Source organism: Elaeis guineensis, chromosome 3 (assembly GCF_000442705.2).
Source record: "Elaeis guineensis isolate ETL-2024a chromosome 3, EG11, whole genome shotgun sequence".
NCBI classification, from domain to species: Eukaryota; Viridiplantae; Streptophyta; class Magnoliopsida; order Arecales; family Arecaceae; genus Elaeis; species Elaeis guineensis.
This window is the reverse complement of record NC_025995.2, coordinates 109,980,345-110,006,815: the sequence shown is the minus strand read 5'-3', so window position 1 is coordinate 110,006,815 and position 26,471 is coordinate 109,980,345. Positions and strand designations below refer to the sequence as shown.

The 26,471-nt window shown below is 38.5% G+C and overlaps 1 protein-coding gene and 1 non-coding gene across 2 annotated transcripts; one reads left to right on the top strand and one right to left on the bottom strand.

Annotated features, from left to right (window-relative positions):
- The first annotated feature begins 9,920 nt into the window (after positions 1–9,920).
- LOC140856319 (uncharacterized) lies at positions 9,921–10,734 on the top strand. The gene is made up of 3 exons (XM_073253428.1): positions 9,921–10,038; positions 10,133–10,216; positions 10,297–10,734. The coding sequence occupies exons 1-3, from the start codon at positions 10,027–10,029 to the stop codon at positions 10,732–10,734; spliced, it is 534 nt and encodes a 177-aa protein (XP_073109529.1). The 5' UTR covers positions 9,921–10,026.
- A 4,770-nt stretch (positions 10,735–15,504) lies between these two features.
- Positions 15,505–15,577, bottom strand: TRNAR-ACG (transfer RNA arginine (anticodon ACG)). The gene has a single exon. It is a non-coding gene; the product is annotated as a tRNA-Arg (tRNA).
- Between the last annotated feature and the right edge of the window lie 10,894 nt (positions 15,578–26,471).

Here is a 26,471-nt window from a genome sequence, read left to right as displayed (position 1 = left end):
ATACATCCTGTCGAAATCCAATCGCCCCTCCCAGTAGAAACCATGCGGTTTTTATTTCCAGAAACGAGTCAGGTCTTTTCGTTTAAATATGACTGTTGTGAATTTAAACCTCCGCACACGACTCCACCACCGCAAGGGCAAATAAGGATTAAATTATTGGGTGAAAGGAAGGTCATCTGCCAAACCTCATGAGAAATTATTGGATAGAATGGTTATACTGCGTGCATCTTGCATCATCCAATAACGAAACGGCGCATCATCCAAAAGAATGAATATTTTTTTATTCAATAATGAATGGTACATTGGTTTGTTATTAAATGGTGCAAGATAGGTACAATTGGACTGTTCCAACTAATAATTTCTCAAGCCCCATGCAAAGGAGATATTATTACAATAAATGCTATTGATCCAGACAATGAACACGACTACATCTATGCAATAATTTTTCCACACGGAGACTGCGGTAGAATCTCAGAAGAAGATGATGAAGGGAGCATGTACCCGGCTCCATCACATTCCACTCCCCTACTGGACGCTGGTACCTCCTTCGACCGTTGTTCTGTCGTCGTGAGCGCTGGCTGCTCTTTGTTCTCAGTGTCCGTTCTTCCTTCCTTCGATCACTCTCTCACTCTCGGTTCAGGGGACGAAGAATGATAGGGAGAAAAGCAGGGGAAGAAGAAGAGGAAGCACAGGGTTGGACATCATGGCTAAGTGCACGGTAGAAGAGAAGAGAGAAGATAACAAAAGGGAGGAAGCGGCGGAGTTGGAGGGGCATCCCTACGACTTCCACGTATCGGGTCCTCACAGCCTCGCCTCCCCCAGCTGGAGAGATCTCATCCGTTCCAACTGGTTCGTGTCTCTGTTCACCCCATATAAAGATTTTTCTCTCTTCTTTTGTTTGGATTCTATTAAAAGTCGATTCTTTCTTTCGTTTTTCGAAGATGTTTTGTTCGTTTGTTGGTAAAAGAGTTTCGTGGTTGCTGTGAAAACGTGGGAAAGGGAATCTTGGGATGGGAAAATGGATGGGAGAGATTATTCTCGGGTGGATACCTAGTCAGGACACCATCTTTCAAGATCTTTTCGATACCACGTGATACAGTAAAAAAAATAAAATAAAATAAAAAATAATCAAAATAAGTGGATTAGCCAAAAAAGAGCTCGCCTTCACGGGAAATGCAAACTTCACTGTCAAAAAGAAATTTTACAAGAGAAGATCTCACCATCAATCCTCGTACACCCAATTTCTCCTTCATAAAAAGTTATTCTTCACAAAAGCTCTCTCTCTAGAAAGATCCCCCTGAATCTCTGAAGTGACCGCTGTCCGCTATTCAAGAGCTCTGCTCCTTCTCTCTATAGCATCCTCGCATCTCTCTCTCTCTTCATGAGTGTTCAGGCTCCTTCACAGTCGCATAAAGCCATCCACGCACCACACCAAAAGCCGAGCCACACCATAACCCTTCTGTTCACGTTCACAACCTTTTAAAGGCTTAAAATCCATATTAAAACGTGATTAGGAGTCCTAAGATCAACCAAAAATCTTTTCGAATCGTTGGATCTCGACCGGAAGCTCCCTGGGCCGTCGGATCGTGCACAAAGACCTTTGAACCACACATGGACCGCGACTTCGGTCCACGCGGCTCCCGTAAACCGCCAATGCCGCACGATCCACAGTGGACCGCACGAGCACTGGGCTGTCCCGCCCGCGTGCACTGGGTCGGCCCGCACGCTCGCCCGCATTGGGCCCGCCCGTGCTTGGGCCGCACGCACGCTTGGGCCCAACCGTGCCTGGGCTGCGTGCGCCCGCGCTGGGCCCGTCTGCGTGCTGGGCTGCGTGCGGCTCCGCACTGGGCGTGTCTCCACCAGGCCAGGCGGCGCTCCGTCGATTGCCGTCGCCTTGTGCATTGTGCCACTACTTCGATCGCTCGTATCTCTTCCGTCCGAACTTCGTTTCGGGTGATCTTGAACTCGTTGGACTCCATTTTTCATCGCGAACCTCACTGTGGGCTCAATATGGATCAAATCTTGAAACGTCAAATCCTAATAATTTTCATCTTGACTCGATATTCGACCTCCTCCTGACTCTGAAAGCTTCTAGATCTCCTCGCCCCCATGTCCTGGGCAATCATCTGCTAATCATGGATAGGCAAACATGGGAGTCGAGCTAGGCCGCTCGATCCCATCTCCATCGTATGCTGTGCTCCTCCTGACCGGAGATCTGTTTGGGGCATCATCCTGCGACAATAAAAATCCCACCTTGCGACGTCGCCTCTCATCCTACCGAGTCTCCTGTCTCATGCCCGATCCACCTCCACTGGGAGCTCCACCTCGCTCGGGACTCCTCCTGGCTCCTGAAGCTCCACCTCGCACTGGGCTTCCCGCCAGGTAATAATATCCTCTCCTTTCCTTCTTCTCCTTTAGAGCAATCCTATCGCCGCGTAGTACCTTCAGAATTTCTCCACCAGCTACCGTCCTGTAGTCTCTCGAATCTAGTCTACTCAATGAGATGAGATTTCGTCTAAATTCGGATATGTATCGGACCTCTCCTAATCTCTACACTGCACCATCATGTGTCTTCCAGCTGACCATCTCGATGCCTTTGATCGCACAGCTTAATCTATCCGATAGATAAACAGCACCCTCACTGTTCTCCAGAGAGTCAAACTGCTCCTCTCTGCAACATATATGATGGATGCATGCAGAATCTAATATCCACTGCTGGAAAGAACACTACAAGAAATTTGATTTTTTGCGACGAAATTTTAATGACGAAATATATTTCGTCGTAAAAAAATAAGCTTTTGCAACGAAATTTAAATTTCATCCCCAAAAATTAGGTATTTGCGACGAAAAAAATTGCGTTGCAAAAAGTTATATCTTTTGCAACGAAATTTTTATTTTTGTTGCTAGAAGTTGATTTTTAGCGACGAAATTTTTTTTCGTTGTAAAAAATAATTTATTTGGTGATGAAATATTTTTTTTTCGTAGTTAAAAAATTATTTTTTGTGATAAAAAATAATTTTATCGTCAAAAAATTATATTTTTTACGACGAAATTGATATTTCGTTGCTAAAAAGAAAGGCTTTTGCGATCAATTTTATTTATATTTAGCGACGAAACTATTGCGTCGCTAAATTTTATTTTATTAAAAAAATTTTGAATATTTTACGACGAAAATTTAAATTTCGTTGCTAGAATTGATTTTTAGCGATGAAAGTTTTTTCATCGCAAAAAATTATTTTTTTTGACGACGGAAAAATTTTTCGTTGCTAATTTTTTTTTTGCGACGAAAATAATTATGTCACAAAAAATTAGATTTTATGCGATGAAATATTTGTTTCGTTGCGAGAAATTTGATTTCTCGATCATTTGCGATGAAATTAAATTTTCGTTGCCAAAAATTAATCATTTGCGATGAAAATATTTTTGTTGCAAAAAATATATTTTTTTACGACAGAATATTTATTTTTAGCAATGAATGTATTTCGTCGCTAAATATTTTTTAATTAAAAAAAAACCTTTGATATTCTGCCCTAATTGAAAAAAATCCTGTTGATTTCTCCCTCCCCGATCTCCGGCGACAGTCCTCCTTCCCCGGTCGCCGGTCGTCCTTCCCGGTAAGTCCTCTCCCTCCCCGCCACCATCCTCTCTCTCTCTCCCTCCCCACCGCCGTCGAGCCCTCCCTCCCCGCCACCGTCGCCGCTCGAGCCCGCCCCCCGTCGCTGATCGAGCCCACCTCCCAGCGCGCCGGCCATCTCCCTCCCGCCTCGCCCCCCTCTCCTCCGCGCACCGAATCCTCCCTCTTCTCTGCCTCCTTCCCTCCGGTTCCCTCCAATCCCTCGAAACCCTAACCTTCCAATCCATAAAATGAAGGTGGCGGCCACCTCTCCTCCCTCCCTTTCCTCCTCCTTCCATACTTTCCTCCTATTCTTCCTCGTCGGCCGCCGCCGAAATGACTACCTCCTCCTCGTCTGGGCTACTCCAAGGATAAGGCCCTCGTCGCCTCCAAATCCCTCCTCCACATCACCACCCCCGACAAGCCTGACGCCGTCCTCGCCTTCCTCCGCCGCCACGCCGGCCTCTCCCCCCGCCAGCTCCACGCCTTCGTCCGCCGCCGCCCTACTGTCCTCGCCACCAACGTCCCCTCCAATCTCCTCCCCAAGCTCAAGATCCTCGAGCGCCTCCTACCCTCTCCCGTCCCCCGCCGCCGCCTGCCGCTTCGGCCTCCCGTCCCCCGCCGCCGCCTACCGCTTCGGCCTCCCATCCCCCGCCGCCGCAGCGTCTGCAAGGCAGTCGCCGTTGGTCGACCCATCCATCCCCTGTCTCTCTCCCTCATTTTCTTTCTCAGTCTGGTTTGTCTGGTTTCGTAGGGCCGCCGCCGTCGTCGCGTCGCCGTCGGGCCGCCACCGCCGCACCGCCGCCGGGCCACCACCGCCGCGCCGCCGCCGGGCCGCCACCGTCGGTTGCCGTCACTGTCACCATCACTGCTCACGAAAGAGTTGAAGGTGAAACCATTTTTTTAATTTATATATTTTTTTAATTTTTTTAATAAATTTTAATCATTAAAAATAATTATTTATTATTTTAGTAATTAGATATAATGTTAGATATAATTATTTGTTTGATATAATTAATTTTAATCATGATTTAAAAATATTTTAAAAATAATTTTTTTTAATAATAATATATTAATTGTAGCATAACAAATTTATAAGCCTTAGAATTTCCGTTCGAGGATAGCGTGCATAAACCAATATTTTTTTTATGAAAAAAATATTGGTGCTTTACACACTATTCTCGAATTGTCCTCGTGGACAATTTGGGCACGTGAATGAATTTAATATTGCAACACATGTGCTTCTATATCGCAGAGTTTTGTCGGTATTTTCGATCATGTTCTCTGGATACATAGCACAATTTTAATGCTTGTGTATCTGGAGAACTGCGTTGAAATGTTGCCGAAATTTTTTTGGTATACAAGACATGTATTGCAATATTAAATTCTTACGTTCCTGAATGGAATAGGACCATCACCCTATAGGTAGGAGATATAAGGCGTTAGTCAACTATTATTACATAAAATTGATTGTATAGTTTGCATCATAAATATGTAGGTATGGATCGTGGTTGGATGTCTTTGCGTGATAAGTTCTGTCCCGAGTATATTACGGGTGTGACGACTTTTATGAATGTGGCGTCCAATCATACTAGAGAAGATGGAAAAGCTCGTTGTCCATGTCGTCGATGTAGGAATTTATTTTGGTGTACCTTATCGGACATTCAGAATCATTTATACGAACACGATATAGATGTGACTTACAAGAGATGGACTTGTCATGGTGAAGATTTGCCGACTAGCTCGAACATGTTGTCCAGGAGTCCCATAAATCTGTCGTCAGTCGGTGGATCATGCAGTCGTGAAAGACAAACACTTGGTGAAGAAGATAGAGAAATTTTAGAGGATCTTCATCCGAAATTATTTGAAGTAAATGTAGAAGCGAGAGCAGAATATCAGCATTCCATTCCGAGACAAGAAGCTGAAGAGGACAGTAATATATCTATAAATGATAGATTCGAACGTCTATTAAGAGATGCACAAAGTGATGTTTATCCTGGTTGTAAGAAGTACTCTCTGTTGTCCGCCGTAATAAAGTTATTACACATGAAGACACTTGGTAAGTGGTCAAACAACTCGTTTAATTGGTTGCTCAAATTTTTGAAGGACTTACTGCCAGAGGGAGAGTTACTTCCGTCAAGTCATTATGAAGCCAAAAAATTATTGAAAAGACTCGGTTTGGGAGTCGATGACTTGGGCCTACGCTGTGAAAAGATACATGCATGTCCGAATGATTGTGTTCTGTTTCGAAAGGATAAACAAGATCTACAAGCATGTCCAATTTGTCATTCAAGCAGATGGAAAGAAAGTCGTGGTAAGGATAAGAAGAAAAAGAAAATACCATGCAAGATTTTGCGGTACTTTTCGATTACACCACGATTGCGTCGATTGTTCATGTCGAGGCATACTGCTTGTGACATGCGATGGCATAAGGAGGTAAATAATATGGACGATGATGTCATGAGACATCCATCAGATGGAGATGCATGGAAACATTTTGATCGTGAACATCCGTGGTTTGCAGCTGATTCACGAAATGTCAGGCTAGGGTTGGCAACAGACGGATTTAATCCATACGGTAATCTTAGTACTGCTTATAGTATGTGGCCTGTTATGGTATTTCCTTATAATTTACCACCATGGAAGTGCATGAAATCACCTTTTAATCTATTGGCCTTGTTGATCCCGGGTCCCCGTGCCCCTGGAAGAGACATAGACATATTTTTAGAGCCATTGATCGAAGAGTTACAATATTTGTGGGAAGAAGGATGCGAAACATATGATCATGTTGTAGGAGGCATCTTTCGTATGCATGCAGCATTGCTTTGGACAGTTAACGATTTTTCTGCATATGGCGATATTTCTGGATGGTGTACAAAAGGGTATAAAGCATGCCCAACTTGTAACGATGATATTACATCGGACCGTATTCGTGGAAAGATTTGTTTTACCGGCCATCGACGTTTCTTGCCAGATGATCATAGATGGAGGAGAAGTCTTAAGTTCAATGGCAAGCATGAACGACGTGCGCAGCCAAGATTCTGGTCTACGGACAATATTTTAAATCAGTTACCAAACTCACAGGATGTCATATTTGGTAAGGATCTGGCCAGCCAAGTAGGGGTGCGAACAAGTATCGAAAATTGGAGAAAAAAGAGCAAGTTGTTTGATCTTCCATATTGGAAAATGCTTCTTCTTCGACATAATCTTGACGTCATGCATATTGAAAAGAATATATTTGATAATATATTTTATACCATTCTCAATATCGAAGGAAGAATGAAGGATACCGTGAAGGCTCGTCTTAACTTAGAGGATATGCGGATTAGAAAGGAATTACATTTGATTCGACGAGGGGATAGGCTGGTGAAGCCATTGGCATGTTATACACTGAATCGAAGAGAGAGAAATCAATTTCTTTCATATTTGAGATCAGTGAGGTTTCCTGATGGATACGCCTCAAACTTGAAATGGTGCATCAAGTCGAAAGATGGGAAGATCGTCGGGATGAAAAGTCATGATTGTCATGTACTTCTACAGCATGTGCTCCCAGTTGGTTTGCGCGGATTGTTGTCGGATAATGTGTGTGATGCGTTACTTGATCTGGGAACTTATTTTCGGGACTTATGTGCGAAGACATTGAGACGAAGTCAGATTGACATATTGGAGAAGAAGATTATCATTACTCTCTGTAAGCTCGAGATGATATTCCCTCCCGCTTTCTTTGATATCATGGTGCATCTTTCTGTTCATCTTCCACATTAGGCTAGATTGGGTGGGCCAGTACATACAAGATGGATGCACCCAATTGAAAGGTAATTGCATGATATTGTAATATTTATTATTTATTATTGTATTTTTATTATATGTGATATCAATTGATAATTTATTGAATAGGGAGATGCGTGAATACAAGAGTGCCGTCACTAACAAAGCACGGCCTGAAGGTTCAATAGCAGAGGCACATGTTATGAATGAATGTCTGACGTTCTGCTCTATGTACCTTCGACGAGTGGAGACCAAATTTACAAGGCCACAATGGAATATCGATGTTGACGAGATTTTGACCGATGGATTGTCCGTGTTCTCCAATGTTGCCCGACCATATGGTAAAAAAGATTTTCGAATGTTGACACCACAAGAAACGGATGACATGCATTGGTATGTGCTAAACAATTGCGAGGAGGTAGAAGCCTACATGATGTGAGTATATACATTTAATTTTTATTTGTTGATATATCAATGAATGTACGTGGACTCTAAATTAAAATATACATGGTATTACTGTATCACTTCAGAGAACACGAAAGTGAGCTCAGAAGAAGTAATCCTACATTAGCAGCGGCACGACATAGGAATCAATTTGCATCATGGTTTGACGAACGGGTAAGTTATGTTCATGTTCATCCATGATTAAAAGTTTGTTTATATAGTATTTATTTTGTCAAATTTAACCTGCTTATTGTTCTTTTAATTGTAGATAGCTCAGCTACGTATAGACAATCCTAACTGTATCAGTAATGACTTAGCTGCACTTGCACGAAAACCTGACAGACGTGTATCAGTATATTCAGCATGCATAGTCAATGGTGTGCGATTCTTAACGGAAGATCGCGATCGTGATCGAACCACACAGAATTGTGGAATAAGCGTGGAGGGCGAGCACAAGGGTGAAATAATAGATTTTTTTGATGTTCTGCATGAGGTTATAGAGTTGAGATATAGTGGTCTTCGATGGATTGTGTTATTCAAGTGTCGATGGTATGACTTAGGACGACACAGACCAATTGTTATAGATCCTCAACTCGTCAGTGTCCACACTGATCATGTATGGTATGAAAGTGATCCTTATATTTTTGCAAAGCAAGCAAGACTAGTGTGGTATATTGATGATAACAAAATGAAAGAGCCTTGGCGAGTTGCAATAAGGGCTCAGCATAGGCATTTGTTTGATCCTGCGCTTTTCACATGCCCGAACGATGAACATCTTAAGAATGAAGTCTGTGCAATTATTGAAAACGAAGCATATCAAATGCAAGCACCAGATAACATATTAGTGCCAGATGATACGATTGACATAGGACAATTACAAAGAGACGACTATGAACCTGAGGATATTTCTGTTGTTGGATCGTCGATAAGGGCACGGACACGAGCACGATCCAATAATGACTTCATTAACGATGATGATGATAGCACTTCAAGGTCGAAGTCTTCTATGACTCCCGTCGAAGATGACTATATGGACACGAGTTCAGAATCTGAGAATAATAATTAATATGAATAAGTAATTCAATTTATTTTTTTTTGTTATATCATGTAATACTTGAGTTTTTTTTATTACGTACTGATTTAAATTATTTTAATCATTGCAGCATCATGACTGGTCCTGGACGTAGACATTCACGGGGTAGGCAGCAGGCTCCGCTTGATGATACACATCCTCACTTTAGCATTTTGCATGATGAGTCAGAGGATTTAGATGAGACTCAGTTGCCCGAGTCCACAGAGCAGACTAGTGCTCAGCCAGAGCTTGCCCAGCCGGAGGCCATGGTACCGCAGCATCATCCCCTTACAGGTACATCTCTATCAATTTATAAATCATATATATTTTTTTGTTATATGCATTTAGTGATACATGATATATGTTCATTTCACCAATTTTTACATGTAGGAACACAGCATCGACGTGCAGTGCGTGGTCCTAGTAGGGGTCTTGTTTTAGAAAAATATGTGCATACACATAATGAAAAACCGAAAGTACATATATTTCGAGATCATCTGGTTGGCACAGAGGCTAGTATCGTCGCAAATGAGATCAGTTTATATATGTGGAATCATTTTTCGTGGGCTGCTGAAAGTTTCAAGCATGTAGCTCCTCGATACCGTGATGCTCTAGTCTCTCACATCAAGGTAAGAATTAAATTTGGATGTCTTGCATATCATTACATGATCCATATTATTTTTGGTTATATAAATAAATTTTTTATTATATGAATAATTTCATGTATTTGCTTTTTGGTATGATTACTGTGTAGGATAATATTGACTTCGAGGATTGCACTGACGAAGAAGTGACGGCATGTATTCTCAAAATGGCTGAAAATAGATACAGAGATCGACGATGTAGGCTTCATAAATACTGCAATGAGCTGCAGGCGAAGGGGATTGATCCTGTGACCCAGCCATACAGAAATTGGGCTGGGTCTAGTGACGATTGGCGGTGTTTATGTGAGCATTTTGGAAGTGAGGCATTTCAGGTATGTCTAGTATTCCAAGTTTTTTTAATTATGTTATGTCCTTTATTGGTTATAATTGTATGTATTTTGTAACGACGATCGGAGGCGAATAAGGTGAATAGGAGCAAGATTGATTCTATTCACACGCAAGGAAGTGCCTCTTTTGCACAGGGAATGAAGAGGATGGTACGTAACTACATTTGCAATCATACTTTGTAACTTTTTATTAAATATTTATATTATTTTGATATCTTTTTTTCTTTTTTTTTTGTTTGAACAGGGACTATCCGGAGTCGACGCCTATGCTAAATTCTATCAAAACAAGAGTGGCGAGTTCGTGACCGAGGAGGCGAGGCAGCGTCATGTAAGTATCATTACTTTACATTTTGAATACTTTTAAAGAGTTTGAAAAAAATTTATGATTTTATTTGGTTTATTGTGAAGGAAAAAATATTAGAATTGAGAGAGCAGGCGACGAGGGAGGTGGGATCTGACGGTGATACTGGATCGCAGCAGGTTTGTTTGATGACAGATGATACGATTTTGGATACCGTCCTCGGACGGCAGCTAGGATATGGTCATAGCATGTGGTCCAAAAAATCACGCAGTTCGTCATCCGATCGGTCTGATAATGCATCGGTGTCAGAGGCAGTTAGGACATCCATGAGCATGATGCAAGATCAGATTAGTTACTGGATGAATCGTAGTCAGACGCTCGAGAGGATCGTAGCTGCGGTGGCGGGACGGCTCGGTATTGATGCTTCTGAGTTAGCACCTCTACAGTCACATGATGCCGCCTCTGCACCACCATCGCGACACATATCGGGTCAGGGATCGACGCCTGGAGAAGGGAACGAGGCCAACGAGTCAGATCATACTTAGTTTGTACTTATTTTAAATTTAAAATGGTGTATGGACTTATATTTTTGTATATGACAAAGATGATTATGAAACTTTTTGATACTTGAAATTGGTCTTTTGACTTAGAATATTTTTATTGTGTTAACATACTATTTATTTAAAATATGTTTGATCAGATAATTTGTATTTGAGTAGGTTTTTTTGGAAAATAAATAAAAATTTTATTTTTTATCCAAAATTTATTTTAGCGATGAAATATTAATTTCGTCGCAAAAAAATTTGTGAACCTAAAAAAAGTAAAACTTTTATTATTCATTGCGACAAAATTTTTTATTTCGTTGCTATTTTTGCGATGAAAAAATAGTTTCGTCGCTAAAAATTATAACTTTTTACGATGATATTTTTATTTCGTCGCAATTATGGCGATGAATATTTTTATTTCGTCGCCCTTCTAGCGACGAAATTATTATTTCGTCACCATTATAGCGACGAAATTTTTTTTTCATCGCAATTATAGCAACGAACATTTTTTTCATCGTAATTATTGCGACGAAATTATTTCGTTGCTATTTTTGCGACGAAAAAATAGTTTCGTCGCTAAAAATTTTACCTTTTTGCGACGAAATTTTTATTTCGTCGCAATTATAGCGACGCATTTTTTATTTCGTCGCAATTATGGCGACGAATATTTTTTTCGTCGCAATTATTGCGATAAAATTTTTGCGATAAATTTTTTGGCGACGAAATCCATCGCTAAGTTTTGCGACGAATTTCATTTTCGTCGCAAAAAATAAGAAAAAAAAATTTTTAATCAAAATATTTAGCGACAAAATTTTTTTTCGTTACAATTTTAGCGATGAAAATTTAAGCTCTTGCGACAAAATATTTTCATCGCTAATACAGCACATAACTTCGTCGTCTGGGTTTACTATTTTTTGCGACGAAATAAAATATTTTCGTCGCTAAGATCTTTTGCTACGAGGCTTTCTCTACAAATTTTTAGCGACGATATATTTCGTCGCAAATACGTTTAGCGACGAAAATATGATTTTTAGCGACGAAAAAATTTCGTCGCAAAAAATCAGATTTCTTGTAGTGGAAGTAGATATCTCGTCAAATATCTTTAGGATATCTCCCTCTAAATAACTGCTGGTCGTCGCCACAGCAGCCATCGTCCGATTTTTGAGTTGAGAGCAATCTCTAGCTAGATGTCCCAACTTCTCACACTGGTAAAATCTGATTTGGCTCAAGTCCCTCCTGGATTTGAACCGCCCTCATCGTGATCTCCTGTCACTCCATCTACCACCTCCTGCTCTTCCAGAAGCCACCAAAACTGAGCTACCACCACCTGAGCTCAAAACTGGGTTCTCCTTCCTGAGAACCTCATTTTGGACTATCGCCGTGGTGACCTTGTCCGTCTTAATGGTGCTCTTCCCTATTAGAAGAGCAGCCACCAAGGACTCATACGAAGGGAAAGCGATGCTAGCAAAACCAGCGCCCTAGTCTTCTCCTCAACATTCTAACTAATGCTGAGAAGGTCGGTGAGGATCTTCTGGAAGTGGCTGAGATGCACCTGCACGCTCTGTCCCTCAGTCATCCGTAACTGGTAAAACTGCCTCCAGAGGAAAAGAGTGTTGGTGAGAGATTTCGTCATGTACAACTCCTCGAGCTTCGACCATAGCACCGTCGGGGAAATCTCGCTAAGCACATGAATCATCACCTCATCTGCTAGGTACATATAGATGATACTCACCGTTTGCTTCTGTAGTCATTTTCAATCCCGCACCTCCATGGTGGTCGGCTTCTCTTCGCATAAGAGAATATCAATCAATCCTTGTTGGATGAGCACATCCTTCACCCTTGCCTGCCACAAGGAGAAATTGTTCTTTCCATCAAACTTGTTGATCTCTATCTTGATTGTTCATGTCTTCTCCATCTTCAGTCTTGCTCACCATCGCTGTAATCTGCGTCTTTGTACCGCCTCGCTCTAATACCACTTGTTGGGTAGATGTCTGGCCAGGACACCACCTTCCAAAATTTTTTCGATACCGCATGATGCAGTAGGAAGAAGAAGAAATAAAATAGAAAATAATCAAAATAAGTAGATCAGCCAAGAAAATGCTCGTCTCCATGGGGCACGCAAACTTCACTATGAAAAAAAAATTTACAAGAGAAAATTTCACCCTCAACTCTCGTACACTCAATTTCTCCCTCACAAAAGCTCTCTCTAGAAAGATCCCTCCTGAATATCTGAAGTGACCGCTGTCCGCTGTCCAAGAGCTCTGCTTCTTCTCTCTACAGCGTCCTCACGTCTCTCTCTCTCTTCATGGGTGTTCAGACTCCTTCACAACCGCACAAAGCCGTCTGTGCACCACACCAAAAGTTGGGCCACACCATAACCCTTTTATTCACGTTCATAGCCTTTTAAAGGCTTAAAATCCATATAAGAACGTGATCAGGAGTCCTAAGATCAACCAAAAACCTTCTTGGACCATTGGATCTTGACCAAAAGCTCCCTGGGCCATCCGATCGTGCACAAAAACCCTTGAACCACGCGTGGACCGTGACTTCGATCCATGTAGCTCCCGTAGACCGCCAGTGCCGTGCGGTCCATGATGGACCGCACGAGCGCTAGGCTGGGCGCCTACGTGTGCTGGGCTAGCCCGCCTGCGTGCGTTGGGCCGTCCCATGCACTCGCCCCGCTGGGCCCACCTGCGCGTGCTTGGGCCCAACTGTGCCTGGGCCGCGCGCGCCCGTGCTGGGCCTGTCTGCGCCCTGGGCCGCGCACGGCTGCGCGCTGGGTGCATCTCCGTCGAGCCGAGTGGCGCTCCACCGGTCGCCACCGCCTCATGCATCGTGCCACCACTTCGATCGCTCGTATCTCCTCCGTCCAAACTCCGTTTAGGGTGATCTTGATCTCGTTGGACTCCATTTTTCGTCGCGAACCTCGCTGTTGGCTCAATATGGATCGAATCTCGAGGCATCAAATCTTAACAATTATAATTTGCAGCTTTCATTTTCTCTTCGTTATCCCTCACTTCCCAGCAATAAAAGGAGAGATTTTTTTTTTCCTCGAAGGAGTGCCTGCTACTACGTCTCAAGGGAGATTTAGGTGTTTTGTTGGTTATTTAGGTTAGTTTCTTCAGGAGTCATACAGGATAGATGATAGAGGAGTCCAGAAGCTTTTGGGATCTATCGGTTGTGAATTAGGAGTAAATATTCATTACAACGGTGATATCATGTCAAATTTATCACAATCTAATGAGAATGCTTGCATTTCATCAATTGTCGTGTATTTTATCGATTCTTATGATGATATCCTACACTATTCCATCAGTTTTGACTTTTGATTGGTTTGTTACAAATTTGATGGGGTATCATCGTTGCAACGAATATTTACTCGAGAAGTAGAATGGTCAAGGAGGATCTTGCAAAACAAGATTGTGGCTTATGCATTTTCGCTAGTAAAGAAACATTGTTATATTACCTTCTAATGTGTTTTGACGAGAATATACTTGGTACTTAAAATGTTGTAACGTTGCAGGAAGTGAGCTTTAGTTTTGCTTTCAGATGCATATGTCACTTCCATGTGTCCAGTAGTTCATGAGATAGGAATTTCAGCCATGACTTTGCACAATTGGCAGATTCGTATACAAGATTTTGATTATGAGACAACTCGCAATGATGTGTCATTTTAATTTTTGGGCCTCATGAATTCATGTCACGGCTGTCTGAAATGGAAATAGATTTGAGAGGACCATGGAAGCAGCATCCTGTATGGTTAGGAACCCAGACATCATGATGTATTGCCATGTCAAATGAAACACGATGCAAAATGCTATATGAACATCACTCATAGAAGCATCTGCATTGGACCGTTGGAGCACGGCTCTGTATCATGAAAAAGAACCTTGCTGTGAATCAAGAAACACAAATAAATAGCAAGCATAGCAACATATACAAATATATGCTACATATAATAAAAAAGCCCCGTGTCTAGCATTTGTGTACAACTATTCATAGGTTGGGTAAAGGCTTTAGGGGGGAAAAAAAAAGTAAAGGATAAAAACGCAAAAAGTATCGTAGTTAAGGACTTGGAGTCAGAATGCAGAGCTCGAGTAGACATCCAAAGTAATATTTTGATAGAGCAATGCAATTATACGCGTTTCTTCTTAAAATTTCTGTTATCTTTGATCTCTCCTCCAACAAAAAATGACAAACGAGTTAGTGGTTTCTCTGAACTCTTATCGTTGACTGGCTTATACACGAACTTGCTACATATCCTGATTTCAATGAAATTCGGATATGTGGGGATGACAAAAGCAATTGAGCTCCCATTTTTCTCTCATTTCGGCTCCTATTATTTCTGTAGTGGAAGCGTTTTAGACCCTTTGACCTGGTTGAATGCTCAGTGATCATAGATATAGAGGTTAAAAGCTGTGGAATAATATAGCCCGTAGATTAGCATTTAATATTTTGATCACTGCGTATTTTTTGTAACAAATTTTTATAAAACGAAATAAAAGTTTAAGAATTTCTCTCATTTTAGCTCCAATTATTTCTGAACGAAATAAAAGTTTAAGAATTTCTCTCATTTTAGCTCCAATTATTTCTGTAGCGGAAGCGTTTTAGACCCCTTGATCTGGGTAATTGCTCAGAGATCATAGATATAGAGGTTAAAAGCTTCGGAATAATATGGGCAGTAGATTGGCATTTAGGATTTTGATCACTGGGTAATTTCCGTATCAAATTTCTATAGGAGGGCAAAAAATTAAGGACTTTTATAAAGAGCGACTCCGCTGGGGATCGAACCCAGAATCTCTGGTTCCGTAGACCAGCGCCTTATCCATTGGGCCACGGAGTCTTGACTAGTGACGAGAGCACTGAAAATCAAAAATGAATCCTCGCATCCACAGCATCCACGGCATCCGAGGACCCCACGAATCGTGAGTGATAAAACCATTTATAATCCTAGATACTCACTCTATCGATTTATCTAGTTAGATAAATTAGTAAAAACATGATGCATCAATTTGGGGTGTTCTATTTTATTACCATCGAACATTTTAATATCATGTTTCTAAGGAGTATTTCATGGAGCATTTTGGTTTCATCAATTGATACTGTCCTCTTATTCAAGTTGAAATATCTCATGGCACACCGTGATTCCATTAGTTCTAGTGCTTGGCTGATCCAAGTGGAAGAAAATGTGGTGGATGACCATGAGATCCTCAAGTAATAATTTATTTTTAATTGATCTTTTTTTTCACTCTTAATTTGGCCATAATTTTTTTCCCCCTCCATTTATCTACTAACCATTAATGTAAGCTTGCATGGTCATCATAGTCACGGTGTGCCTTCCGAAAATATCGTTTACATATCTCCATTAGGTTTTGCCATCAACTTTTAATATTTTTGCCTTTTGTTTGATAATTTTTTGTCCTTTTTAAACCAAAAAGAACCCACAATTATATGTTAGTTTCATCTAAACAATCTTAAATCTTATCTTGCAAGCATATTGATAAAGATGTTTCCATAGCGTCTTTGAAATCTCAGGACTACATTGTCATGGCCCTCTGATTTCTTTCTCCTTGCTTGCTTCCTTCGCTCACACCTAAATGGTGACACCAAACCAATAACCAGCTCAGGCATTCCAACAGCCACACAAACTCCTTACAGCCACAAGTTTGTTAGGATAGCATAAACACAGCAGACACAACATCCACATCCATTATAGTGCAAAGAGCAAGTGATGGTAACTTCTACCTTAATAATTGGTGGTACATCAACAGATAACATGTTTCTCACTTCTATTCCTTCTCAAACCTCTTATGAAGTTCTGACTGGCATCAACAAACAGATCCATGAGGGTTCTCTTTGAATTAAAGGTTCGTTTCATATACCTCAAGGATGAATAAACAAAACAAAAACCCATGATATATCAAACTCTCCTGGCTTATTGGGGAACCTATGATCACCGGTGTCAATTCAGTAAATCAAAGTCAGTTATCAGCTTTGTGATGACCTCCAATAAAAATGTTATCAGTTATAGGCTGTTGTTACTAACCAAGATCTTTAAACAGAAAGAAGAAATGGAAGAAAAAGAAACAACACCGCTAAAACATATGAGTGTAGCTATGCTCATAAGAAAGCTGCCAATATCATACCTTGCATTAATTATCAGACCATCAGCTACTCATCCTTCTTGGTGAAATTTTTAGTTGGATCAAATCTGTTGCTGAGCCGATGGTCCGGTCCAACCGTAAACTAACATGCACAAACACATTTGTATTGCTCCTTGTTTTTCTCTTTTATTTTTTTATCCATCTTTGTGTACGATGGTTCATGGTTGGATTGGTCCACCGCTGATGTGGCATAGAGCCTGGATCGGACATTTACTTTTGCTACAAAGAACAAGACATTTCAGCAAAACATGACTGTAGAAGCGTCATAAGGCAAGGGGCTTGTGCATGTATTCAATAAATCCAAGCAACACCAATAAAAGAAATGTTTGGTGTCCTTGGTGTAATAGCCAGCTAGGAAATGACAACAAATGCTCCATACCAAAAGAAAATCCCTCCAAGAGGCCCTCTTTTTAGGTAGAGATTTCAGGGACTACTTGACAGCCTACCTCCTTGAATCATTTTGCTTGCAGCTGCTCCATCAACAAAGAGTTGGCACATCCCTTTTCCTTGCTCCACAGATATCATTCATTCATCACTATTATAAATGAACTGCTGTATCCCCTGCCTCCCCATGCAAATCTCCTTTTCTTTGTAGTTTTCCAATATCTGAAGCCAATGGAGCGCCTCAGTCTGGTTATGATCTTTAGCATCTGTAGTCTGGCCCTCCTGAACTCTGGAGCTGCCACCACAACAGAAGAGTTGGATAGCACTGCCCCGCCGCCAATGATGGTAACCGCCACCCCTGGTTGCGCTGCAATGGCTGCACCGGCCATCGTTGTAGCCATGGCTTCTCTGCTTGCCTGGTTGCTTTGAGTCTTTGACCAAATCCAGATGCTGCTGCTTTATATTCTGCTGTAAATGGTTCCTTTTCCAATGAATGCCTGTAAATGTAACAAATATGTATAATTTTGGTGTACGTGCATATTACATCTGTAATTGGATCAGTATATGAAAAGCAGTTTGTATACTCTAGTAGATTCATGATTGTTAACAGTTGAGCATGGATGGAAATCTAGATAATAGCAAGATACTAGGATAGCAACTCACATAGAAGATAGCTTAAAAGATGGTATGATACTAAGATGTAATGGGATACATATTGGAGTACCTGGCAGGTGAAATTGGAACCTGCTAGAATGGAAGCATTGTTCGCAAAATGATTACCATCTAAAAACCCTCAAGTCCAAATGCTGTAATCTCAAGAGTAAAGAATTCCGAAAAAAAAGAAAGCTATATAAAAAAGAACACTTAGATTGCAAAGGTTTAAGTGGGCAACCGCATGGTTGGTTCAGCATTATCTAATGCCAGAAAGACTTCTCTAAGACTGGTGGTGTACAGGCTAAACTTTTTGATTCAATGAAGAGTAACAAGTAAGGCTGCTATTTTTGAAGCAGATGAAACTCGTACATATTTTACGGACAGGTAATTACTATGCTATCACCAACTTCCTGAGCACACTATAATTGATAAATGTCTCAGAAAAGATCATAAAGGATATCGTTGTTACAGTAATCAAGTTGTGGCCAACAAAAATTATCCAGCTAAAAGACAATGAATCAATGATATTCCAATATGTAAAATTAATATGCATAAGTATAGATATTCCATATATATTTGCAAAAAATATCATAGCAGGAGACAGTTACCATGGCCGTGAGCTGCCATAATGTAAGGTATACAAGAAATGAACAGGGTCATGACAAAATCAATCACGAACGTATTGCTTATGGATGATTTCCACTGACTACATGTCTCAAGTACGTTTTTTGACTCCCCTAGATTGACATAAATATACTAAGGAAGCTATAATTCCATTCTGTGAAATGGTTGGGTTTAACTTTCACTTCTTAGTGAAAAAAGGGGGAGAAAACATAGCAGGATAAAACTACACACAGAACCCATAAAGAGGAAGAAGATTAAGAATGTTGCAAGCCATACCCATCATGCCTCACAAGACATGATTACTTTTGTCTGACAGCACTAAACAGATCCCTTAATGAACATTTTGGAGCTTCAATGCGAAAAACAATTTCCACCATCTTGTAGAAAGAATCTTTGCAGAACAACGCTTCCGCAGCAACTTCAGCAACTTGATCTCTAGATATGGAACCTTCATAAAGAGTATTCTGCAAAGCATTGCAAAAGAAAGAACAGATCAACAAATTAAAATAAGAAAAAATGAATATTTAAGTACAAATTAAAATTGAAAGGCCAAAAAGGGATATTGTTAGCTCTGGTTCCGTGACTATATTTCCAGATGGGGGACATTCTTAACACTCCAGGCCTTTAGCCTTATGATTGTATAATTTATACCAGATTTCCTAATATATTGCTCTGCCTGCAGCTTTGCTATCAAAGTAAATCCAAACACATTCAGAACTATGTCAGCTGGTTTGGCCAACGCAGCTCCATTTACCAACATAGAACTGATAAGAATGAAACTGCTCTTTTTTTTTTTTTTGACTGAAACCGGAGGTAGCAGGATGCTACCCCTTTTTATTGCTGGTAAAAAAAAAATAAAAAAAATCAAAGTTACACTTTCAAGATAAGCGAAATATAGAAACTACATTGCATATAAAAGGAAGAAAAAAAATAATGAAACTGTTAACCCCAATCTCGCGGCGTGTTTCTGCAAGATTCATTGTGCCAAAGTAGTATACCTGCAATATTATTAATTTCTAGTTATTGAAGACTGGATCAAATATATGAAGACAATGTCTGAAAAACGGCACAAAGTAGAATATACGAATTGCCAAAAATTGAAATTGCAAAATGATGGTACCGAAAGCAAAAAAAAGCAACTACAACCCAATAAAACATGCCAGGCATGATCATATCATATCTATATGCACATTAATTATGTTCTGATGAAGAGCAAGCTTGATTTTCTCTGAGTTAATTATGTAAAAATATGAACTCAACAAACAATTACTAGGCAAAAAAAAAAACAGAGAGAGAGAACCAACCGGATAAAAGGATTTGACCATGATAGCCACTTTATAGAGAGAGAAAGAGAGAGAGAGAGAGAGAGAAGATATGACAGCAGAAAAACAAAGAGTAAAAATGACCTCCGCACGAGAGAAATTTAATGGGGGTTTATTTAGCATTCCTTGTCCTTTGGTAACGACGATCAACCAAGATCGCTCAAGTTATCCGTACATACTCCCACTTGCATAACGAGCTCTTTTTGAGAATAATATAAAAAAAAAATTTAAATACCAAAATAATTCAAAATCAAACTTTTTTACCAAATTAATGCAAAAGAAAAAAATATCATTTTGAATGACGTTTTTTCCCCCTCCACGTCATCCTATTTTCCACGATGGCATCATCCCAAAAAAAAAAAAAAAACGCCAATTGAAATAGCGTCTTTAAAAATGCCATTTTGAATGGCGTTTTTAAAAACGCCATTCAAAATAGTGTTTTCAATTTTTTCCACCAAAAAAAAAAAAAAAAAAATCGAGAATTAATGAAATTTTTTTTTAAATTTGAAATTAATAAATAAATTAAAATTTTAATTTTGATTGAAATTTAGAATATAAAAATTTGAATTTGTAATTCAAAAAAAAATAAATTTGGATTTTTTTTTTCAATTTTTTTTAAAAAATGTGAAAAAAAATCTTAAGAAAAAAATTTAAAAATTAAAAATATTATAGAAAATGAAAAAAAAAGAGAAAGAAATATGAAAGAAATAAAAATTTGAAATTTAATTGAAAAACATCATTTCAAATGCTTGTCAAAAAAATTAAAAAAAGAATTTAAAAAATAAAATGTAGAATTAAAAAATAAAAATTTTTAAAAAATTAAAAAAATAAGAATTATAAATTAAAATTTAAAAAAAAAAATAAAAATTTAAAGATTAATTGAAATAAAAATATTTTTTCAAATTATTTTCTCAAATTAAAATTAATTTATTTAAAAAAGATTCAAAAAAAATTTAAAAATAGCCTAAAAAAATTTCATAAAAACATAAAGAAATGAAAAAAAATAAAAATTATAATTATAATTGAAGAACAAAGTCTATAATTTTTAAATTTAAGAAATAAGAATTAAAATTATAATTAAAATTAAAAAAAATATTTTAAATTACTAAATTGTTGCTCCTTGGATTGATTTTGATGATTATAAAGCATTTGAAGGGGTACTAATGATTTTCACTTGAAAAAGACTTATTGCTTTTCAGGGGCAAAATCATAATTTTATTGAACCCTGATTTGAAAGTATCAAATGATAGAACAAAAGATTTGTGATCCATTGGTGAAAATTTTATTATTTTTGGACTTATATTTTAAAAGATATGCATGTTTGAAAAACATGAGTCGACCCATGAGTCGACTCATGGCACATGAGATGATTGGCACGCTGAATTTTTGGATGGCACAAACTTGGCACACCCTGTGAGTCGACCCTCAAGGCATGAGTCGACCTCTACGGGTTTTGAGCCAATTTTACAGAACCTTGCTTCCCTTTTGGTTTTCTGGTGTTTTTCCACACAGGTCGACCCATGAGTCGACCCCCAGACATGAGTCGACCCATGAGTCGACCCCTGTGACGGGATTGTTCCACAACGGCTAGTTTTTAACCCGTTTTAAGTACTTTTAATGCTCATTTAATGTGGTCTAACGGCTCTATTTTAGTCCAGAATATTTTTCACTATTTCTTGAAGCTATAAAAGGGACAAAAAGGTGAGAATCATTAAGAAGAATCAATAAGAGAGATTTTGAAAAAGGAATTTCAAGCAAACTTTTCAGTCCTAGCAAAAGCTCACTCAAAGCATTCAAGAAGCCTTTAATCCAAGTTCACCAACTCTTCAAGTGCACATTCAAGTCTCCAACCACCTTGAAAAAATCAAAAAGGGTCTTCTTCTTGAGTAAAGTGTATTTAAAGTCTCATACGCTCATTAAAGGAGCTTTCTCTATACTTTTTGTGCTATTCATTGTTATACTCTGTTTGAGTTAGTGTTTTTGCTTTGGAAGGGTTCCAAAACAAGAGAAAGTTGATTCGAACCTTGAATCGGAGTGTATTGGGTTGGCTTGTACCCGAAAAATAAGTGGACTAGCTTGGGATAGCTAGAGTCGGAGTTTCCGACATTTGTATTCTGGTTGAATACAAGATTAGTGGATTGGAATTCCCAAGTAGGAGCTTGGGGAGTGGATGTAGGTGCAAGGTTGGCACCGAACCACTATAAATCTTTTTGTTTGTGTTGTGCCTAATTGCTCTTCTTTGACTCTCCATTATTCTCTTGCATTCTTGCATTTAGCCATTAGTCTTGAATTAACTTTACTCTCCCAAGTTATTTAGCTATTGTCAAACATTTTTTCATAAGACATAAGTTAAGCATAAAATTTTTAGAAACCCAATTCACTCTCCCTCTTGTAAATATGGAAAAATATGAAAAAATATGAAAAAAAAATTTGTAAATTGAAATTAAAAAAAAATAATTTTTTTTAAATTATTGTAAAAAAATTATCTGAAGAAAAGAAAAAAATATTGTAAAAAAATAAAAAATACCCTAAAGAAGAAATAATTTCATAAAAATAGAAAGAAATGAAAGAAATTAAAAAATAATATAATTGTAAATTAAAATAAAAAAAATTAAATATTTAATATGAAGTAATAGAATGTCAAAAAGATAAAAATGGAAGAAAACTAAAATTATAATTTTAAATTATAAAAATTATAAATTAAATTAAAAAATATATCATAAAAGAAGTAAATAAAAGAGAAAAAATGGTAATAAAATAGAAATTATAATTATAAATAAAAAAAATTAACTTTAATTTAAATTAAAAATTATCATTCAAATTACTATCCTCATTAAAAAATTTAATAAATCAGAAAAAAAATCAGGAAAAAATAATTATCATTCAAATTACTATCCTTATTAAATTAAAATTTTTAAAAAATATATAAAAAAATAAATTTAAAAAATAAAATTTATCAGAAAGAAAGCCAAGGGATCAACTCACAGAGTGTGGCAGTCAAAAATTTTGCATGCCGTTAAGCCCTTTTAGCCATGAGTCGATTCATGGGGTCGACTCAAAAATATAAATCTATTTTTCTTACAAAATAGGCTTCCAAAAATATTGAAATTACATCCAATAGATAACACATCTTTTGTTCTTGCTTTTGAGACTTCCGAATCAGATCTGATAAATACTTTGTAACCATTAAAATCAATTCAAAGAGCAATTAACATTCGATATATTATTATTTACGTTATAATTTTTATAATCCTTTCAGCATAATTTTTTCTCTCCTAATGTTCCGAGACACGTTCGAGTATGTGTATCCATATGCATAAATCATAATATCCGATCATTTGAAATTAAATAATATAAAATAAAATCAATATTTAATATTATTAAATAAAATAAAAATATCAAACGTACAAAAGAATAGTATAATAAAAATATAAAAAAATACTAAATACAAATATAACAAAGACTAAGTCCCACAAGGACGTCGCGGCGCCCGTGGTCGCTTGGACCATCTCAGGAAGGTCCTCGCCGGCTGCTCCTGCTGTGATGGCTCCTCCCCTATATCAGTGGAGGAGATCTGCTGATCATGCTGCTCAGAAATAAATGATGCTGTCGGATCATCTACGGACTGAGAGACCCGTTCAACTCTCTCATCTGGATACACGGATGGACCTGAAAAGAAAGTATCATACTCATGTGGCCAACTGGTACCCGGTAATGTCATCTGGGGGATGTAGGAAGAAGAAGACGCTGTCATCTGTGGATGAAAAGGCGGTGGCATCTGTGCAGCATCGAATGATGACATATGCGGAATATGCGGTGATGGCATATGTGAAACATATGGTGACGGCGTATAACTCATATCTGGCGCCCGAACTGCTCCATACCAAGGCGCACAGGTATGTGGATCAACACCAATCGCCATCAATATTTCGAAACTTGTTCTCTCTATCTCCCGCAATATTTGAATCTGCTCGTCCTCATCAGTCGTAGATAAAGCACGACGAGCGTCCAACACGAGATCCGACATAGAATCAGTCTATAAAATAAAAATAAAATAGTTAGTATAAAACAGTCAGTATAATGTAAAATATAAAACAGAAATATAACACAAATAACATGAAGTAATTTTCATAATCTTATCAAAAGACGCACAGTAGAACTCTCGCCCTCGTATCCAGAAACTGCATACTGAGACTGTCCAATGACTCGCACCGTAATGCTAAAAAACCAAGCCATGTAGTCATCAGTATATGAACGGCCTCTCAAAATAGGATCACCATGAACAATGTGATCTCGACGTGCATCCCAAATATCGATATACTGTGCATGTCTGATACGCCAGTCAATACGAGCTCTCCCTCGTCGATCAATACGATGAAGTCCCTGGCTGGTATCAAACTGCTCTGGGATGCCCTGAGTCCGACCAAACTGCCGCAGGACACGATCGGGAAGATGCCACTCTACCACATCAAAACAAATAAGTGGCACCCTAGCAGTCCATATGTCGTGTCCAACTGTACACATCTGTGGCAGTATAGCCAATATCCCATCTGTATATGGCTCCCACAAAAACTGATATAGTTAAAATATCCCATCTGCAAGGAGAAGGGAGAGAGAGAGGAAGAGAGAGAGGAGGGGGTCGGGGCCCACCGTCGGGATGCGGGGCCCACCGCCGGGGCACGCGGCCCGCCGCCGGCCGTCTGTGGCCGACAGCCAAGGGAGAGAGAGGAAGAGAGAGAGAGAGAAAGAGAGAGAGGAGGGGGCCGGGACCCACCGTCGGGACGCGGGGCCTGCCGTCGGGGCGCGCGGCCCGCCGCCGGCCGTCTGTGGCCGGCGGCCAAGGAGAAGGGAGAGAGAGGAAGAGAGAGAGAGAGGAAGAGAGAGAGGAGGGGGCCGGGGCCCGCCGTCGGGGCCCGCGGCCCACCGCCGGCCGTCTGTGGTCGGCGGCCAAGGAGAAGGGAGAGAAAGAGAGGAAGAGAGAGAGGAGGGGGCCGCGGCCCACCGTCAGGACGCGGGGCCCGCCGCCGGCCGTCTGTGGCCGGCAGCCAAGGAGAAGGGAGAGAGAGAGGAAGAGAGAGAGGAAGAGGGAGAGGACGGGGCCGGGGCCGGGGCCCGTCGCCGGCCGTCTGTGGCCGGCGGCCAAGGAAAAGGGAGAGAGAGAGGAAGAGAGAGAGAGAGAGGAAGAGGGAAAAGAGGGGGCCGAGGCCCGCCGTCGGGGCGCGCGGCCCACCGCCGGGATGTACGGCCCATCGCCGGCATGAGAGAAATAGAAAAAGAGAGAGAGGGGAAGAGGGAGAGAGAAAGAGGAAGAGGGAGAGAGAGGCGGGAAGAGCTCACCGCCGTCGAGAGCTCGCCGCCGTGCCGTCGGAGAGACGCCGGAGAAGATCGAGAAGGGAGAAGGGAGAAGGGAGAAGGAGAAGAGGGAGAAGGAAGAAGGAGGGAAAAAGGGGTTTGGGGAGGGAAAAACGCCATTCTCTTTGGCGTTTTCTCATTTTTTTTTTATTTTTTTTATTTTTTTTAATTTCTTTAATTATCTATTTGTAATCTTTTAATAAATAAATTTAATTAAATAATAAAAATAATAATTTAAATAATAATTTTTAATTTAAATTAAAATTAAATTTCTTTCAAATTTATAATTATAATTTCTATTTTATTACTATTTTATTATTTATTTTTTTTATGATATTTTTTTAAAATTTATTTTAAAATTTTTATCATTTGAAATTATAATTTCAGTTTTCTTCCATTTTTATCTTTTTAGCATTCTACTACGTATTCTTTTTCTTTACTTAAAATATTTTTTAAAAAATTATATTTAAATTTATTTAATTATTTAAAATGATATTTTTTATTTCAATTATAATTATCAATTTTATTTTTTAAAATTAAAAATTAAAAATTTTATTTTTCAATTAGAATTATAATTTCTATTTTTTTTCAAATCTATTTTTTTTCTTTCTTTCTTTTTTAGGGTATTTTTTATTTTTTTACAATATTTTTTTCTTTTCTTCAGATAATTTAAAAAAAAATTATTTCTTTTAAAGTTCAATTTACAAAATTTTTTTCCTCATTTTTTAACTTTTTAATGTATTTATTTTTTGATCAAAATTTAATTCAAATTAAATTTTTTTTAAGTCACATTTATAAAATACCCTAAAAAAGAAATTATAATTAATTTTATTTTATTTTATTTTTTATGATATATTTTTTTTAATTTAATTTATAATTTTTATAATTTTAAATTTTAATTTTAGTTTTCTTCCATTTTTATCTTTTTGACATTCTATTACGTATTTTTTTATTTTATTTAAAATATTTTTTAAAAATTATATTTAAATTAATTTAGTAATTTAAAATATTTTTTTAATTTTAATTACAATTTTAATTCTTATTTCTTAAAATTAAAATTATAAACTTTATTCTTTAATTACAATTATAATTTCTATTTTTTTTTCAATTCTTTATGTTTTTATGAAATTTTTTTAGGCTATTTTTAAATTTTTTTTGAATCTTTTTTAAATAAATTAATTTTAATTTAAGAAAATAATTTGAAAAAATAATTTTATTTCAATTAATCTTTAAAATT

Excerpts from the sequence above, each read along its gene's own strand:
- LOC140856319 (XM_073253428.1), top strand. Across the intron at positions 10,217-10,296 it reads AGGAGGCGAGGCAGCGTCAT|GAAAAAATATTAGAATTGAG; the intron begins GTAAGTATCATT and ends TTTATTGTGAAG.